A 19,789-nucleotide genomic window follows, 5' to 3' on the forward strand; every position below is an offset into this window, starting at 1 on the left:
TATTACTTAACGCAATTTTTTTTTTTGTATATATATTTGTTATACTTAACACGATATACATGTGCGGAACACATACACTTAAGAAGTAATATTAAATATTAATATTGATAAAGAAAATTAGACAATGCTCGATAGCAACTAATTAATCTTCTATCATAATCATCAACTTTTATATCCTCTTATCTAAGATCATGTTTTCAGTAAGTTTCAAGTGCAATGTGTTTTGTCTAATTATCTTTCCTCAATTCTTCTTTGCCCTTCCCTCTTCAAACCCACCATAACCAACCTCATATCTTCTCATGCATTTGTGATATGTCTACACATCCATCTCAACGTACTCATTTTCGCTACTTTGATGATTTTATCTTTAAGACGTGTGATATTTTGACCGTTAAATAATCCATCCAACACAACAAGATTGATCCAACATTCATTCTATAAAACTTACTTCTAAGTTTTGGTGGAACATTCTTATCACACAAGACACAGAATGCGAGTCTCCATTTCATCAAATCCGGCTCCAATATGATGTGTAACAACATCATTAATCTCCCCATTTCTTTATATTGTTGATCCAAAATATTTGAAACTTCCTCTTTTAACTTGCACTCAAAAAACTCTATTTTAGATTGAATTTTCTTCAGATTGTTTTGATCCAAAGTACTTAAGTTCCAGAATTCGTGTCCAAAAACACTATTTTAGGTTTGTCAATCTGGAACCTAAATTCCAGAATTCGTGTCCAAATTTCTAGCCTATAGTTAATATATTGGTTAGGTCCTATATAAGATGGCTCGGTTGATTTGGTTCGATTTTACATATTATCGGATCGATTTCTCTTTTTTTCTAAATATGCTATACAAATAAACAAACAGGTAAATATTTTTGTCTTTTCGGTTTATAATTTTTTGTTCCTTGAAGGTTCGATTTTCAGTTTAACTGATTAAAAAAATGCTCATTAAACAATTATATGATTTCTTCAACAATTTGGCGCGAAAAGACAATAATGTAACTTTATAGAATGCTCATAAAATAGAAATAATGATAATAATTTTTTCCAATTTTAAAAAACAATATCAAAATAATAACTCGATAATTTTTTTTTAATAAAACTGTTAAGAATCCAATAACCCAATAACATGTTTTTCAATTTGATTTGCTGGTCGATTCGATTTTAAACAATATTAAACTAATAACTCATTTTTTTAAAAAATAAAAATTCTAAAGAATCCAAAGCATATTTTTCAATTTGATTTTAGTACTCTTCAAGGCTGTGTTAAACATGTCTTGCAGACGGAAAACAAACCATTTCGTTTAGTCTAGCATAAAATTTTAGGTCAATTTTTAAGCGCTTTTTGATAAAATAAAAAAATGTGTTTTTAACATCTTATTTTTAAGCTAAAAGTCAAAAATAAATTAAAAATCATAAGTTATACTCGTTCGACTTTTGACTTATAAAAACTAAAAGCTACAAACTCAATCAAACCAAAAGCTAGTATAAACTCTAAAAAAAATTTAAAGTACACCAAGGAATAGCTACAAATTCGACCAAAAACATTTCAGAAGTAGCAAAACCATCCAGAAAAGTGCAAATAGAAAAAATAATCATATAGAAGTAAAAATATATATTCATACAGAAACCTAAAGATCAGAAAGAAAAAATATATATTCATACAGAAACCTAAAGATCAGAAAGAAAGAGTAAGTCAAGAACTGTAAGAAAAAATCTAGATTCTGTCGATGTCTTCGTCCTCAAACTCGACATAATCATCATCAGGGGCGTCATCCTCTTCCTCCAATACATTAACACCCTCATTCAGCCTAAAATTCTCCGGTAACTCTCCATATGCCTTCAACAGCCTCGCCTCATCTGGCATGTACTTGAGAATAACATCATCCTGAAAAACAGTCCACAAACATACCAAGTAAATTAACATAGCGATCCCACTTTTTCAATAAAATAACTAGTTCCAATACTGAATTCAATTCGAAAGACTCGTAAATTCTAATTCAACTAGACAAGTAATTGATCGGTAATTCATTATTAGCTGATAAAATAACAAAAATCATGTAACTTCACAAAAAAAAAAAATACTCCAAATCCAATAGCCAAACAATATTATTCGATCAATTCACACAGGCATTGCAATTCATACAATTTGAATGACAGAGACAATCATAATGTGTACCTGAAAATCACGAAGACCAAGTAGAACGACATCACCAGAAGAAATCCAAACTTTTTTATGCATCTTACCACGAATATGGCAAAGACGTGTAACTCCATCAATACAAGCAGCTTCACATCTTCCATTACCCAACATGCGTTGTATCTGACCGTATTCTTGTCCATCTTCTTTGAAGATCAATTCTCTCCTCTCATCATCAGCTTCATTCTTCCCTCTCTTCCTGTTCTTACCTCCTTTTCCCTTATTCTTCGGCATGATTCGAAAAAAAAACCCTAATTAATCAAATTGATTTCGTTTTCTATCTCTATCGGTTATTATTTATACAGAGAGGGAGGGCACGATTTTGGTGTTCTATTTTGCCCAATTTGAGTTAGTGAAGGAAAAGGAAAACTATTTCCTTAAATCATCAAATTTAAAAATAACTTTTGCATTTTAAACTGCTCCCTTTGTCATGTTGCGCTTATCAAAAGCTAATTTGACTAATTTCAAAAGTAAAATTATACCACATTAATTTAATATTTTAAACAAAAAAAAAATTAGATATTCTAAAACTATATAAAAAGTAATATAAATTATAATTTTTTGCATATTAATATGATGAAAAAATGCGTCTTAAAATGTTGGTCAAAGTTTTTATAGTTTGACTCTAGAAATAGATGACAAATAATACCGGACGGAGGGAGTATAAGATTGGATTGATATTTTTTTTTTTAAAAAAAATATTTGTTCTTACAAATAGGAAAAACGACTTACTTGTACGACAAGTAAAGTGGGATGATAAATACTAAATTTTAATTTTTTTTTTTATATCCTTGTTTATGCTTGTAAATTATTTGGAGAAAATGTCATTAAAAATTATTTTTTCAAGTTTCTTAAAAGAATAATTTAGGATAAAAATGATGGAAATCAATTAATAATGTGTCGATATATTAGAAAGTATTTCTTGGTATATATTATATGATATCGAATTGACAAGTATTAATCTAAAAAAATATTGGTATATCAAATGAAATTGTGTTTATTTTCAAACTAAAAAACCATTTTTAATAACTTAATAATTTTGAAGTTGATGTCTAGTCTTCAAAATCACCATCATGAGGGTACTCAACATTCGTGATAACCTTGTTTTTACTTTTTTTTTTTTGGCCTCAACTATACAAATTTCACTACCAGATGGATTATCTCTTTTAGATTATTCACTTTTGGTAGAAGGGGTCTCAAAGCATTCAATTCAAAATTTGGTCTTTCAACAAACAATTGGGCTATTGACATCGATATTACATTTCATTAAACGAGGACTCTTTTAGAGAGTATTATCCAAAACAATTTTCCTACTCATAAACGATTTTGCGTGTATTGTTAGAAATGATTTTGAAAAGAAAAAAAATAAAAACGAAAGTAGTTAATAAAGATGACGAATCCTTTCCTTGATAAAGATGACATGAAAAAAGAGAAAAAAAAAAAAGAGTGCAACAATGTATTAATACAGAAGAAAAATATGTTGAATGACATTTAGTTGGTATCGTACACTAAACCAATAAAATAGGTCTAGAATATTCTTGTTTATAAAAAGTTGTCATATTTGTAGTTAAAATGTTAATCTTGTAAATTAAAAAAACTAAATTTAGTCTTAAATTGAACATTCTAGTGATTTTTCCAACAACAAATAAATGTCAACGAATTTATCGCATGATTATCTATCACACAAAACGAATCATAAGTGAAATGGACAGTAGAAAGGAATTCCAATTCACACATAGCAAACCCAATGTTTACCATTCAATTAGTGGCTTCACCTCATGAACATTTACTAAGAAAGAACATTGTTAATCAGTAGAAAGGATTTTGATACACACACACAGAGCCAGATATAAATTATATACCTGTCTATAACATAACAGGGCATAAGAACGTTAAAAATCAAATAACCTATTCACAATGTTCACCTCTGTGCCTTGTATTGCATTAAAACAGGGTCAGAACAATCAAACATTTCTCACTCACTGAATTCCATTTACATCCTTTCTCATGTTTTATAGAGCACAGGGATAAAACTACTATGGTCAAAAGGATAACATTACGAAACGTTTTAATACCTACGGCAGTTAGTACCGACACCTACACGTTACACTTCTTTTGCTTGATCAAAAGCCAAGAAAAAAGATCGGGAATCGGGAGGCTCAGCTAATAAGCAAAACAACAACAGTAGTAATTGAAATGGTAGGAGGAGAGAAAAATCAGTGCCTGATAGTAAGTTCAGCCCTGAGATGGAGTACGCCTTTAATAAAATAGAGACTGTCCTCAGCCATGAAAGAAGTCCAGGGTATGGCGAATAAATTGCGATAGCCAACTGCCTTACCCCCAGTAAATGTATAGTTTCCCTTGTATTTGCTGACATACTCCTCTGCTAGTGTTGTCCTCGCAGCAAATTCATAATCGACTGTAAATGAAACTGAACCCTTTTCCTGCATTCCCAAAAAGAGACCAAAACAATGGAAAGAGCTTTGCTGATCCATGTTGCAATGTGCGGACAGGAAAAACCCTTGTCCACCCAAATGAAAAGCTTGAGAATATACTCTCCCAGATGGAAAAAGATTAGCACATTCTTCCCGCTTAAGATCTAAGTAGACTATACATTGTTGGCGTGGAAGTTCAAACTCAACCACCTTAACAGGCCGATACTTGTATGCACGCTCGACAAAACGACGACTGGTCGAAGCTGATTCTTCTGCAGCTTGAGTTCGTTGGCGGTGTGGGGCCTCGGCTTTAAAAAACAGGGCCTCAAGCACTAGTTTGGATGCAAACTCATGTTCAAAGTCATTACATGTAAGAACCTTCCTAAGTTTCCGGCAGCTCATGAAAGGAAACCGGATGCAGCGACCAAGTCTTGAACTAAGAATTTCTCGGCGTTCCTCTATCAAGGGATAATGAGCCCTTGTCCATTTCAAGACAAAGTCATATACTGCATCTTCTGATGCTACCTGAAGGTCATCACTGGACAAAATTGCCTCAATACCAGCAAGAGGCAATTTCATGACCTCTTCTTGGAACCTGCCGAAGATGAATGAACTGATTAAACAAGCACAAGCAAGTACCAGATGTTTCAATAAAAAAAAATGTTTAGTAATGTAATCCACATCAATTCTTCATACAAGATGAAAAAGCAACATGTTACAAAGTTCATGACATATTGCTCTTATCAAATTGAAATGAATTACATTACTTACATTAGTGGTTATGCATTGAAACAATTATGTAGTTTAGTTTATTGACAACCTTCAGATGTTGAAACTTAAATGAAAATTTTATGCATAGGTATATAAATCAATGGTGTGGGTTTTGTCATATTTCTTCTTTATAATTGCTAAGTCAGATTCTTACATTACAACTATTAGGTTTTAAAAGCTCACAAAGTTCCCAATATATTACCCAAATGTTATAGAAAAGGTTCCAGTTTTGCTTACCAAATACATATTACTGAAACAAAACTTCGAACCATCTGCTGAAATTGGCCGAAATAAAATCCGGTAGCAGAAATATTTGACAAAGATAGAGAAAAATGGGCATACTAAACAATGGTTTTATGGACTTAATTATCATTGGTGTGCATACAGCTGTTTTGGATAACAAACTAAATAACACAAGAAAAAGGAAAAGGGTAAGCATAAAAGGAACTAACTTGGTTATATCTTTGTATCTTGCAGCTAGGAATTGTTTTGCTGCATCAGTCAATGGCCGAACTGCATCAGCCATCAGGACACTAGAAGGAAGCTCCAGATACAGCAAGGCTGACTCCGGAGTCATAGGCAAATTACACAGTAGCCTGCTGCAATACTTCATGCAAGATGCAACCTCAAACTTGTCAGCAGCCATGAGCACGTCAAGCAATCCAGGCGCTGTATTTGTAGTCAACATATTTCTATACATAAATTTCAGGAGCTCCGTCAATGCAGCTTCCTCTGCTCCATGGGAACAAATAAAAGAAAAAACCATTTTTTGTGTGAGATCTGATACCGACTTTAAAGCCACTTCATATGAAAAACAATATTTGATACACAATCATCAAATCCAGAAGTCCAGGAGAAAAATATTATAGAACACTTGGGGTCGTTTGGTAGAGTGCATTAGAAAAAATAATGCATGCATTAGCTTTGTGTATTAGTAGTACCTTGTTTGGTACATTTATTCATGCTATGTATAACTAATGTTCAATCGTGTATTAAGGTGTGATTTACTAATACCATGAATTTTCAGGTATTAGTAATGCAAGGGTTTTAATGCATGTTTTAGCTGGTTGAAGACACCATTGCCCCTCAAAATATTTTTTACATTTTTTTCACCATAATTATGAAGGGTATCTTTTTAATAAATATTTTTATGCGGTGCATGTTTTTTTTAATACAATAAACCAAACAAAGCATAAGAAATCATCTATGTATAATTGATGCAAGGCGCAAGCATAGCTAATACATACATTTTTAATACAAGCATTACTAATACTCTATTTACCATTATTTTTATACACTCTACCAAACGACCTCTTAAAGTATGACACTACAAATATTTCAATTCCCTATGATTTGCAAATTCCTCACATTCATGACGAACAGGAAAATGCATTCAGACTTTGTCAAGTTAATTTCTACTAAAGTTCATTGACCATTATGTAATCAAGGTCAAACAACAGTGCACATGACATACCTGAAGCATTGATCCGTAGAGTTACTTGTCTTTGCTCAGACTCTCTCATCCCATTTGAGAAGAGCTGCATAAATTGCACGATAAAGCGGGTTCAAACTTCAAATACCAATTCTAGAATCTAGACTGTGCATAAGCAGCTTACACTTGAAACTGAATGTTTACCTTGTAGAAGAATGGACTCTTTGCTGCTAAAATGGGGGAGCTAATGTTTAGTGTTTTAACTCTCATAACCCTTGGAGAATCACAATTCCAAGTTGAATCATCACTATTAGCAGCTTCATCTCCTGCACAGAACACATAACATGGTTTATCTATCTTTTCCGGCCCATGCCACGCCACACCACCCTTCTTCACGACTTCATTGAAGACAGAAGATAATAAAACTGCACTCCATAATCACGAGTCACTAATTATAAAGACCATTAACAAAATCTTCTTTAAGTTCACTCTTCTGTCTTTCCTTCTGTCAGATAATTAAGCTCTATACAAAGAATCTAAGCACAAATTTTATCGCATTGTACTACGAGGTTTTCTCTTCAAAGGAAGCAAGACATTCACATTTTATTTTCTTTAAAACAAATGCTAACAAAACCAGCAGGAGTAATATTATCTCCAACCAATCAACAAATTTACTTACTGAATAGAAAATAAAATGTCCGCTCGAGCAATATGATCATCAAACAGACTCGGTCTATCCTAGTTACCCAATAAAGAATATATCCAGTCGGAAACACACTGAAAGCTAGAAACGAAAGATGTTTTATTTATAGCGTCGTATCAGGACCAGCTTGCTTTTTTTAGCATTGTACCTTACTAATCCACCAGGTACCATTAGAACCAAGGCTTAGATAGATGAGAATAATCACCTAACCTTTTTTTGGCTCCACTGGATTTAAACCTCAGTATCCCATGGTCCACTCCAACTTCACTGGTAACTCGAAGAAACATTTCTTGTCTGGGTTACAATATTATACCAGGTTTGATCTCCAAAAGTACTTTCATCAAATATTTATTCCACTATGTGAATATAACCAACAGAAGCTATTTGCAACACAGATACATGCCCAGAATAGTTCTAGCATGCAACTCAAATTACTGAATTTGTCAAATGAGCAATCTGATTTCCTCGTGCAAGCTAGAAAAAACGTTTTTTTTAAACAGGTAACTTATGGCTTAAGCTAGAAAGAACAGTTTAAATCCCTCACATACATTTCCTCTAAATGAACCTAAGCATAATAAAGAAATCCCTTTAAACCTACCACCCTGAGAGCCAAACTGATCCATGACATTTGGGGTAAGACGACCATTTTCGGGGTGATATTTCTAGGGGTTAGCCATACCCAGGTCTTCTATATCTCATGAAATTGCAATCATGTTTCGTTTTTGTACCCTTCTATCTGAGAAAAATGGTCAGATTAGCATTGGGAGTTGTATAGAATTTTTTATAACAAAAGAGAGTCTTCAAGTGTCATAAGAGTTCCCAGGGAAATAGGGACTAAGGAAATGAAATCTAGAAAGTAATTTATTTATAATAATAATACCTGAGTTTGGCTCTTCAATCATTGCAACAACTGCTTCATCCTGATTCTCGTTATCAGCATCTTCACTATCAATTTGATTACAGCAAATTATCTGATCTTCAGGGCATGCTGTGATATCCAAAGCTGCAAACGAGTGGTACATGTCTGGTTATCATCAGAAAAACCCATTACAGCATAAGAAAGAGCAAAATTCCAATCACTATGCATAACATTTATAGCAAGGGAAGAAAGTGTATATTGTTCATCCCTTGCCGCCATACACCCAACCTCCCCTAAAATGAAATGATTACAGAAGGAAAATATTAGCAGCTGAAGTCTCATTGTAAGCAACTGCGGCACGTGATATGCTTAAGTTTAACTCCGTCACGATTTCAAACCACAAAAGCAGAATATGCGAAAACTTCAATTCAGCAATATGACACTTTGACTAACCATAAAAAACACATACTATAAAAAAAAGAAGGTAATACTCTGAAACATGTACAAGTCAGTGTAATATGATGTTCATGTCATTTAATCAAAATCTCCCTTAAAAAGTTAAACTATAAAGTTCATAATAATATCACAAGGAAAAGCTGAAAAACTATTTCCAATGTACAAAACAATTTTTGAATGATTGAGTTCGATGCCAGCGTGCACAAAAGTTAACCAATGGAGACAACCTACAAAGGTCCAAGACGACTCATGAGTATTATTGCCAGGATAAATGTAACCGACAAACGTCGCAGAAGGCGGTCATATTTGAGTGTTTTGACGGGAATTTAAGCCTGGTATTACACTCAGGCACCCTCTCAAAACTTTCCACATAAACAACCAATAATGTCCAAAACAGCTTACCGACACCTCAACTATTCCAAACCAGCCATCTCCCACTATCTTTTTTCTCTTTTCCATCGTCATTTCTTCCCTTTTCCCCGAGGAAACCACAATCCAAGAAAAAAACTTAAAAAATCACAATTTTAAACCCCAAAAAACCCAACTTCCCTTGCAATTTTGACTCATTCAACAAAATCAAATACCTCACAAGTTCCGATAACCGTGATAAATCGGGTAAACAAACACTTAAAACAACCCAATTAGAAACACCGTAGATTCACGAAAACTAACCGTTTTCCTTCCTGAAATCCTCACGTCGGCGCTTGCGATTACGAGCCCAATCGGCTAAGCTACTGCAGCCGCCGTTGGAACTAGAACCACCGGCAATTGAATCTCCAAGGATCTCGATCCGTAGAATACGATCGGAGAAGTTGACGTCGTCGAAGGCAAAGGCGAAATCGGGTTCCCCGGTATGGGTAGGGGAGTATTCCGGGTCCATGACCGCCGTTCTCGGGTCGAATAGGTCCAAATTCTGATCCTTCATATCCTTTCTACGAAAACCCTAAAAGCTTTGTTTGGTTTTTGGGAGAATTCAGAGTTATGGCGTTTGGAGATAAGACATATGGATTCGAGTCGTTGAAGATGAATTTAAAACTAGTGAGAGAAGAAAAAATTAATAAAAGAAGAGAGAGAAAGAGCAAAAATAGCAAATTTTTTTGAGTATATACACGTATTGGTGGGTTCATAATTATATCATGAAGGAAAGAGGAATATAAAGCAAAAAGCTTTTTTTCCCCTTTTTTTGTTGAAAATTTTCAAAAAATAACATTGTTTGAGGTCTAATTATCAAATATAATTATAGTTTTGATAATCATTCAAAGAAGTACGTTTTTAAAATTTATTCAGTATCGCCATGACAGATAGAAAGCAAATTTCAGAAACTGATTCATTTAGAGAATTTTAAAAGACAATAACTGATGCAGAGCAAAAACTGACACGCACAATGTACTTTTAAAAAGTTGATCTTTGCCTGATATAGAGAGTACTAAATCGGTAAATATTTGTTAAATCAAAGAGTTTGAATTCAATGAAAATCATCACTCAGAAGCTTCGTCGAGATGGTCTATTCAGAAAGATTCAAAGTATTCAAATGGAAGATAACCTAGATAATGATCATGAAGGAAAGAAGAACTTAATGAAGAAAAAAACCCTTTTGTTGAAATTTTTTTGATGTCTTACATTACTAAATCAACTTTGAACGCCATTCCGGCTTACTCCATGCAATTCTTTATTCTTCCAAAAAAAGTTTGTAACACCATCGATAAAATCCAACGTGATTTCTTATGGGGTACGACTGGTCATAAAAAAAACGTATGCATTACGTCTCCTGAGAGAAGGTCATTTCACCCAAAACATCTAGTGGTTTAGGGTTACAAAGCGCCGATATCAAACATAAAACTAGTCTTACTAGCCTTGCCTGGCGGTTCTACCTTAATCCAACCTCCCTTTGGGCCAGCATCCTGGTCCATAGATATCACTCTAGGGCTACAAAACCTTCCAAATTCTTCATCTAGAAGAACATTCTCATCGGAAGGGATATTTCCTCTCAAGCTATAGCCTGGAACCCTGCGTCTGGCACCTTTATTAACATATGACATCATTGATGGATTCCCGAAACTCCTCCCCTTAGAACTGTCCTCCATGGACCTTTAAAGAAAGGTGAAGATTGCCTCAACTTAGCTTCCTTTTGGAATGGAGAAGGTTGGGACTGGTCGAGAATATCTTTTGAACTGCCAGCCCCCTTACTTATCCAAGCCTCCAGTATTAGCCCTAACAATGATATGGGTGATCTTGATAAACCCTACTGGTCCCTTGATAGCAATGGTATCTTCTCCAATAAATCTGTCCAAAAGCTCATCTCTCCTATAAACCAATACAATTTCGCCTTTTATTGGATTTGGAATCTTAAAACCTTGGAGAAACTCAAAATCTTGCTTTGGTTGTGTTCCCAAGGTGGTTTGCCCATAAAATTCTATAAACACCGCATTGGAATTGACACTAACCCTAACTGCCCGGTATGTCATCTCACTCATGAAACCATCACCCACATCTTCTTCGACTGCCATATTGCCCGCAAGTTTTGGCTAGAGTTATGTATCAACGTCTCTCATATCACAACGCAACAGGACCATTGGCTCTACACCCTTAAGAACCTAAACCCTCCTTATGACCAAAGCTTGTTCATATGGATGGACCTAATGCCTTTTGCTCCATGACAACTTTGGCTTAACAGAAACCACAACACCCATAACGGGAAAAGTGACTTTCCCCCTAAATCTTTGATAATAAATAAAACCATTGAATTTATCACCTATAGTCACTTCCCCAGTAATCATAATGTTGTATTGATATTTATGTCAAATGGTTTCCTCCCCCTACTGGTTTTTACAAGCCCAACACGGATGGGGCTTACTCAAAACATAAAAGAAGGGGCGAAATTCGTGGTGTCATTCACAACGCCGCTGGAAATGGGATACTGGATTTTTATAAAAGAAGTTGTCATCATAACCACACTATGACTGTACTGGAAGCCCTCCAAAATGGACTTACGATAGCTCTATCTTATAATTTAATGCCTATTGAAGTCGAAACGGACTCCGTCGAAGCCATTGAACTATTAGAAAATCTGCAACCAACTTACAGTTCTATTGTTTTGCAATGCAGGTCAACATTGAAGAAGTTGGAGAATCCAATAATACACCATAGCCTACGGCAAGGGCACAATGTAGCTGATGTTTTGTCCAGACTAGGTTGCAAGCTAGCACAGACCAGTAATCCATGTATCCTCCCATCTCCACCAGAAATCGTTAAGAAGCAGGTTCAAGCAGACCAAAATGGAGCATCTTCTAGTAAAGTAGTAGTATGGTCTACATGTAATAAGTTAGCTCGTTTGGCAACCTATCTGTAATCGCAAGTACTAATTGCGATAATATAATGTCTAGTTCGTAATATATCTAATATATTTCCGTCTTGTCAAAAAAAAGGAACATATCATTCAAAATTAATTAATTTTAATTATCCTATAAAATCTTTCACATTTCTTACGATTGAATTTATCTAAAAAACTTGATTATTGTAATGGCTTCTAATCATAAACTCAACGTCCTCGCTAAGGTTTGCCCCAAAGATTTTCTTAGACTTAGCACTGAGGTCTGCGACCTGTTTATTTATATACGTACTCAACATATCTTTTGTATTTTGCCAATTTGAGACTTAAGGGTGTCATAGTTACACACTTTAAAAAGCAAATACCTTCATTTGTATAGGTGCCAAAGGAAGTTCGGAAAAGATTTTTATTATTATTTTTTATAAACAATATTATTCATTATTTACTATTTGAAAAAGTTCATGATTTGAATCGGGAGAATCAATAATAATCTTTCTCTCTTTTATTTAATCACCTATAAAAGAAGAGAGGGAAAAGGAATATTCACGTAAATGGTGGTTTCATACTTATATCGTGAAGGAAATGAAGAATTTAACAATTTTTTTCTTTTTTTTGTTGATTTCTTTTTAGAAATATCATTATATGAGGTCGAATTCTCAAATATAATTATATTTGGATATCATTAAACATAGTGAATATATACCACTTCAAGGAAAGACTTTTTGAATTCACCAAGAATCATCATTCAAAAGCATTATCGAGATCATTTATTTAAAAAGATTTGAAGTGCTCGTTTATTTGTTTATTTAGAACCAGGGATTTTTCTTCATTTATTTATTTTAATATCTCAAGAAATCCTTAGATTCATTATTCAATTTTTCATCTACCACTATAATATATCTTTTTTTATTAAATATAATAATATGCATTGAAAAATTATTTCACCTTCAATCTTCATAACTTTTAATTTTAGTTTTAAATTTTAGTTGTGCAACCATATATGGTACATCTCAATGACTTTCATGTTTATTATCTTTTTTCTCTTGTTTTTTGGGGACATTTTCTCTCTACATTTCACCATGTAAAAATAACACCACAATTTATTTAAAATATTTTTTAAAATTATTTTATTTTAAAAAACTATATTCATAACTCACATTACTTCACTTTCACAACTACTATTCTAATTACTGTATGTAGCAGTATTTTTAAAAACATTTTTCGGGTGAGATTCAGGGCGAGTCTCGGGATGGAGCGTACTAAAAATGTGCCGGAGCGTAAATTAAAGATGTAAATCCATAAGGCGTAATTTCCAAGCATAAAAACGTATTTATGATATTTCTCAAATAGTAATTATATGTTGTAAAATTAAAGCAAAATAAGACAAAAAATATAAAAGGTAAAGCAATAGAAATAGGGAGACAAAAGATGAGAGCATTTCTTATTCTTCAAAATATTCATCAAATCTTCAAGTGTATACAATAGGAACCCTTATGCCTCTATTTATAGTGTAACATAGAGGCATACAAAAGGTTAGTCATAAACATGACATTAAACATGAATATAAAGGAGGTTATTGAGGTAAAAGTTACAAGAATAATTATCATAAAGGTGGAAGTTATATTCATAATGGAGGGAAGTAATGTAGTAACCATTTTGTGTAGTGGACATCCACAATATATTATTTTATAACTCTCCTTCTTGGATGTTCATAGATAATATGTCTCATTAAAGCCTTACTAGGAAAAAATCCTGTGGGAAAGAAATCCTAGTGAAGGAAAAAAAGTACACATATCTTTTAATACGCTTTGAATGTTGCCTCATTAAAAACCTTACCAGGAAAACTTAATTGGGACAAAATCATGGTTAAGGAAAAGAGTACAACGCGTATTTTTCTCTCCTGATAAAAACTTTACTTGATATTTTGAAAACAGTGCATTCCAGTCTTGCATCACAACTTCTCAAATATTGATGTTGGCAATCTTTAGTGAATAAGTTTACAAGATTATTACTTGAATGAGTCTTTGAACATCATCTCACCATTTTGTTAAAGATCACGTGTGAAAAATACTTTTGGTGAAATATGCTTTGTCCTATCTCATTTTATTGTATCCTCCCTTCAATATTATTTTCGTATATAGTGGCTGGAATATCCTTTGCCAAAATAAAATCACATATTGGTTCAATATGACAGATCATGATTCCAACCAAACACACTCCCGACTTACTTCATAGATCAATATTATTTCTGCGTGATTTGAAGAAATGGTTACCAATTGTTTGATTCTTTGAACGCCAAGATATTATTGTACCTTCATATGTAAATAAATAGTCCATTTTGCGATCGAGCTTTATGCGGGGATCAAATAAACATTCTGCATCTGCATAATTAAATCATTTCTGACTCGGAGTTTGATCCTTTCAATTTTGTTGAAGCTCATCTTTTCTTCTCAAAGAAAATCACACATCTTCTATGCGTTGAGTCACTTGTTTTTTAGTTTCTTGTCATAACTTAAATGATACTACGACAATCTTTTCATATAACTTTCGTTATGTATATTAAATAATCTTCTAGCATTTGCATAACCAATAATATGTAAGTGAACCAATTGCACTAATACATGACATTCTAAATCATTTTCATAAGGTTGAAAAAATTCTTTCTTTGTGTTAAGCAATCTCAAAACCATTGAATACTCAATGGAATTACTTTAAGACCTTTTAAATCCTTCAAGGATTTTCATATAACCTCATCGTCTAGTTAGACGTAATAATCAATCATTGTGCATATTCAAGTATTTCATCTATTGGACGACTGTGTAGACACGTAATTTTTGACCGAAAATAAGGATTTATACTATTTTTTTAATTCCTTAAATATTTCTTTTATGTTTAAGTTAGATATTTTAGTTTTGTCTTATTTTTATTATGTTATTTTTATAGATTTAGAAACAACAAAAACAGAATCATCTTTTAAGGTAGGTTTATTTAAATTGTTAAAAAAAAAATTAAAAGTTACAAAAATATATCTCCTTATAATTTAAATGTAATAAATAAACTAGTGTTTCTTAATTATATTTTTAATTAGTCATTTAGTTTTTTAATTGGTTCTACATAATTAATATTTATTATTTATAATTTTGATATATTTAAATTATAAGAATATTATCCATTATCATCACATCTACCCACAACCACTTCCCACACTCTCACATGATCCTCCCCACTCATCCTCACACCCACATACACTCCTACATACTATGTATATACACACATGAGAAAAGCCAAAAAAAGAGAAGAAAAAATCAGCAAATATACACATGAAAAAAAAAGAGGATTAGAATCACTCCCAAATCAGAAATTTTTCAGAAATAAAAAAAAAATCAAAAACACACCAACACACAACAAAAGAAACAGAAAGGAAAAGAAGGAAAAACACAACACACATTCATATAAAAATTTGTGAGTGTTCTAGTCTAGGTTCGATTCAGATTTTGCGGTATTCAACTTTTTCTTGTCTTTTTTAATCTATTCATGAAATTTGACATAATTTCATGACAAGTTTTCTTATATTTCATTTTATTTATTAATTTGATTGAAATGATTAATTCGTTAGTTGTTATATCCCTATTTTATGAATGCGGGTTGTATTGATTGATGATTTTTAATTTATTTTTATTGGTTATTGTGATCTTTTAAAATAAACGGACCGTAACATTATTCGTGTCTTGATTTAAATAATAATGATGAAGTACATATGATTAGACTAAAATAAATAAATAAATAAATTATTATTGTTTTATTCTAAAAAATAAAAAATGAGATTTATTTTTAACAATGTGTTATTGTTTGTTTGAGTAGAACGTATATACTTAATGTTGATATTAATTATAAGAGTAAACAAAATATTGAAATATAAAATAAAAAGATATGAATATGATCCAAAATTTTATCCTAGAATTTGAGTATTTTATTTTATTTTTCTTTAGAAAGACTAAGCATTTTCTTTAACTTTACACAAACATGTAGGCTCATAAAAAATATTTATTTTTGATTAAGAATGTGGTTACATATTTTTTTTAAACATTAAAAATAAACTCAAGGATGCAGTGATGCACCTTGTACAATAATTCAATTAACTCTTATTTATCTAAAGTAAAGACATATAGAAAATAAGGTTAATATATAATACAAGTGTGGTGGAAAGAAGACAGTTATGTCTCTAATCGTGAAGACTAAGAATACGGTTTAGGGTTAAAACAAAAAGGTAACTTGGAACACCATAACTCAATTCCAAATGGCGACTCTGAAAAAGTTAAAATAATCCCTTAATCAATAACGTCAATTAAATTGAAAAAACCAAGCCGCGTGCGCGAAAAAGGGGTGTGACAGACTGAAACAAGTCTTATTGCATCCACCGCTAGATAATATATCTCCATTTAATAATGTCATAATTTTTGCGAAAACTCTTTATGCCCCGAGGCACAAATCATACTTTATATCTTACGGTTATACTTTCGCACAATGATTCATTTGTACCCACTGACATATATTTTGAACTATGAACAATAAGTTCAAAAACATCACTATTTTAAGTGAAACAAAATATACATGAATAGTGCATTTTATTTGGCTGATTATTTATCTGTCCACACAATATGACAAGTTCAATTTAAGATCCTCCTAACCATTTACAGCATTGAGTGCTACTTCATATCAAATATACCGTCGACAGTCATTTTTATATCGATTTCAATACGACATAACTTATCGAGATTTCTTCATTTTTCATCATTTTTAGGTATCTGAACCTTTGTCAATGTTTTATGAAATGTTATATCATAGTGTTCTTTCAAAGCACTTACCTCATTATCAATGACCATTTTAATAGTTTGCTCCTCCCCTTTATCAAGGAGTTTTACATTTGGAATGGATTGGTCTATCACGCTTCTGGCGTATTATAGACTCTATCCTTCAAAGACTATTTATTAAAGCATTTGTAGCTTAATGAAAATATTGGGTGAGCAAATACATTTGGCAAATTACTTGCAATATTTTGGAAATGCATTATCTCTTGAACTTCAAGTTCACATTTTTTTTAACGAGGATCTAAATAATTTACCCCACACATAATATTCAGTTGCTACACATATCTCCCCCTAAAGTTAGGAAATCTAACATTCACCCTCAAAATCTTGGTGCGTGGAGCAATAAAATCATATGTGCGCGCATCAAATTTTTAAATGGAAATTATTTGGTTCCTGACCCTGAACCAATTGTGTCGGGAGAACCTTGTTGGCTTGATGCATACATGTTAAATAAACTCATCTCATACCAAATTTTATTCGAGAGATTTGTTCTCATAATCAAAGTTTAGATATAATTGAAGGCATACAATTTCTGCTAAACCAACCAGCATTATCAACATGATTTCATTGGCACTGTGCTCTTAATTTAATAATTCGAGCAAACAACCTTACAAGAATCAATTTGTAAGTTGATACAAATGCACATGTGACCATACCATAGGTGCATCTATTAAATAATAATAGTAAACGGTTCACATGGCAGGTGAACGGGCCCATATTCGCCTTTTTATATGTTCCAAATAATATTAGGGGATACAATCCCAACCTTAGCTGGTACAATGATTATTTATAACGAGAACAAGCTACAAAAGAGAATACTTGAAGAATCTTTTATTTCATCAACATATAGCCACGTGAATTCTCAATTTCTTTTGCATCACATTTGAATCGGAATGGCCAACCGATTGTGCCAACTGATATTTATTCTAGTAAACTTCTAGTTTACTTTTGCATGTGATTCCATCTGCATGTCCATGTATGTATACAACAAACAAAAGGAAAAAAAAAGGGTAATCTTATACATAAATATTTACAACCCACTTTTGTTGTAGTAATTTGAAGATATTAAATCTTCCCATAATTACAGTCTCAATTTCTTTTCAATTCTTCTGGAACTTAAAAGTTTCGTTTGAGACTCACTACAACGCCAATATTATGAACAATTTCATCCCTCTGGATACTAACAAATTAGTCCTTTCGGAACTCTCAACTAATTTTGTGTACTATCACAAATTTCACAACTTCATTATTATGGTGACCATCAGGAGAAAATTATTATTATTATTGTCATTGTTAAATTATCACATGCAAGACTTATATCTTGACAACCAATGACTTTTTTTTTGTCATAGCCACAACCTTAATAGGAAAGAATTATTCTTTTCTTTGTCCTTCAATAGTTCATAATTTAACATATCACAATATTTGTGTAGTACTTAAAGTATATGACTAAATGATCATTTATGTCAAAATATTTCTTTTCAATATCTCAAACATCCCGTAGAGGTGAGATGTGACATTTACCCAATAATTCATGGACACGTTCTTATCCATAAGAACACAAGTCACATTTTCTTTAAGAAATGGATCATAACCATTTGAACATGCTCCATAAGTTTTTATTAGAAACTCATTGTCATACTTTCGCCTTTAGATCAAATTTATCTGACTCACCTCAACATCACTTTAAAGATCAAATGTACCATATGTACTGTCACGACCCCAAAATGTATCGTGAGTGGCACCCACACTTAACCTACTAGGTGAGCAAACCAACAAATCTAAACTCCAACATTTACCAATAGTTCAACTATGAATAACAAAAATAATGCGGAAGATCCAAAACTTATTAATGTAACCAATTCAATAAGCTTCTAAAGTTTAACACTTATTATCCCCAAAATCTGGAAGTCATCACATCAAGAACATCTATCCTCAATATTACCAAGTCTAAGAGTATTTAAGAAATCAAAATAAGTAAAAAGATGGTCCATGTCCGAAATTCAGAGACATCAAGACGTGAATGAGAGAATCCAGCACGAGCTAGAAATAATAGCTCACCCTGAACTCTGATGTGCTGGAGACTGACTAGAGCTTAGGGCGAGTCGAAGTCGATGGTACACTTGCTGCACTCCACAAAAGAACAAAGAAGAAAATACAAGTAGGGGTCAGTACAAGGAACACGTACTGAGTAGGTATCATCGGCCAACTCAAAATAGAAACCAATATACATTGAATAATAATATAAAATCAACTACAATACTTAACAGGTGGCAAACAACAAAAACATAAACCATTGACAACAACACCATAATAGGTACACCATCAATCACAACATCAAGCACACCTATGAGGACTCATGCCTCCACACCATACTCATTTGGAAAATAGGTTCTTTGAGATTGAGTATATTAAGTTAATTCAAGATTCCTTTCCTTTAATGTTATTGTGTCGGAACGTGACACTCCGATCCCATATATCGTGTCGGAACGGGACTCTCCAATCCCATAATACCGTGTCGGAACGTGACAATCCGATCCAATAATACCGTGTCAGAACGTGACACTCCGATCCAATTATCTCATTACTTTATTTCATCAAGCCTTCTTTATTCAAGGCGTCATTTCAATAGAGAGGGTTCAAGATTAGAAATTCAACCGTCTCATAATTTTAGGCCAACCACAGACCACACAATCAAGACATTCAACCACACAATCAAGTACATAGGAG

General features: G+C 32.7%; 2 protein-coding genes across 5 annotated transcripts; both read right to left on the bottom strand.

Moving 5' to 3' along the window:
• Window positions 1–1,584: 1,584 nt before the first annotated feature.
• LOC107001866 (eukaryotic translation initiation factor 1A-like) lies at window positions 1,585–2,570 on the bottom strand. The gene is made up of 2 exons (XM_015199825.2): window positions 2,187–2,570; window positions 1,585–1,895 (listed from the first exon to the last, which is right to left on the bottom strand). Exons 1-2 carry the CDS (start codon window positions 2,439–2,441, stop codon window positions 1,725–1,727), a joined length of 426 nt encoding a protein of 141 aa, XP_015055311.1. The 5' UTR covers window positions 2,442–2,570; the 3' UTR covers window positions 1,585–1,724.
• A 1,529-nt stretch (window positions 2,571–4,099) lies between these two features.
• Window positions 4,100–9,974, bottom strand: LOC107002594 (BTB/POZ domain-containing protein POB1-like). 4 transcript variants are annotated; one of them, XM_027912436.1, is made up of 6 exons: window positions 9,536–9,974; window positions 8,429–8,572; window positions 7,050–7,270; window positions 6,888–6,951; window positions 5,866–6,145; window positions 4,100–5,237 (listed from the first exon to the last, which is right to left on the bottom strand). In XM_027912436.1, the coding sequence occupies exons 1-6, from the start codon at window positions 9,786–9,788 to the stop codon at window positions 4,424–4,426; spliced, it is 1,776 nt and encodes a 591-aa protein (XP_027768237.1). In that variant the 5' UTR covers window positions 9,789–9,974; the 3' UTR covers window positions 4,100–4,423. The 4 variants fall into 4 exon arrangements, with proteins under 4 accessions (XP_027768237.1, XP_027768238.1, XP_015056153.1 ...); XM_027912437.1 differs by having other exon boundaries at window positions 8,429–8,551; window positions 9,536–9,973; XM_015200667.2 differs by having other exon boundaries at window positions 7,050–7,171; window positions 9,536–9,972.
• Window positions 9,975–19,789: the final 9,815 nt, after the last annotated feature.

The sequence above is a fragment of the Solanum pennellii genome, chromosome 10, assembly GCF_001406875.1.
Source record: "Solanum pennellii chromosome 10, SPENNV200".
Lineage (NCBI taxonomy): Eukaryota > Viridiplantae > Streptophyta > Magnoliopsida > Solanales > Solanaceae > Solanum > Solanum pennellii.

Bases quoted from the DNA above. Each gene is read 5' to 3' on its own strand.
- LOC107002594 (XM_027912436.1), bottom strand. From the start codon at position 9,788: ATGAAGGATCAGAATTTGGACCTATTCGACCCGAGAACGGCGGTCATG. The intron at 7,271-8,428 runs GTATTATTATTA...TATGGAGTGCAG, and splicing joins GATTGAAGAGCCAAACTCAG to TTTTATTATCTTCTGTCTTC. The intron at 6,952-7,049 runs GTAAACATTCAG...CAATTTATGCAG, and splicing joins AGAGTCCATTCTTCTACAAG to CTCTTCTCAAATGGGATGAG.
- LOC107001866 (XM_015199825.2), bottom strand. From the start codon at position 2,441: ATGCCGAAGAATAAGGGAAAAGGAGGTAAGAACAGGAAGAGAGGGAAG. The intron at 1,896-2,186 runs GTACACATTATG...ACTGTTTTTCAG, and splicing joins TTGGTCTTCGTGATTTTCAG to GATGATGTTATTCTCAAGTA.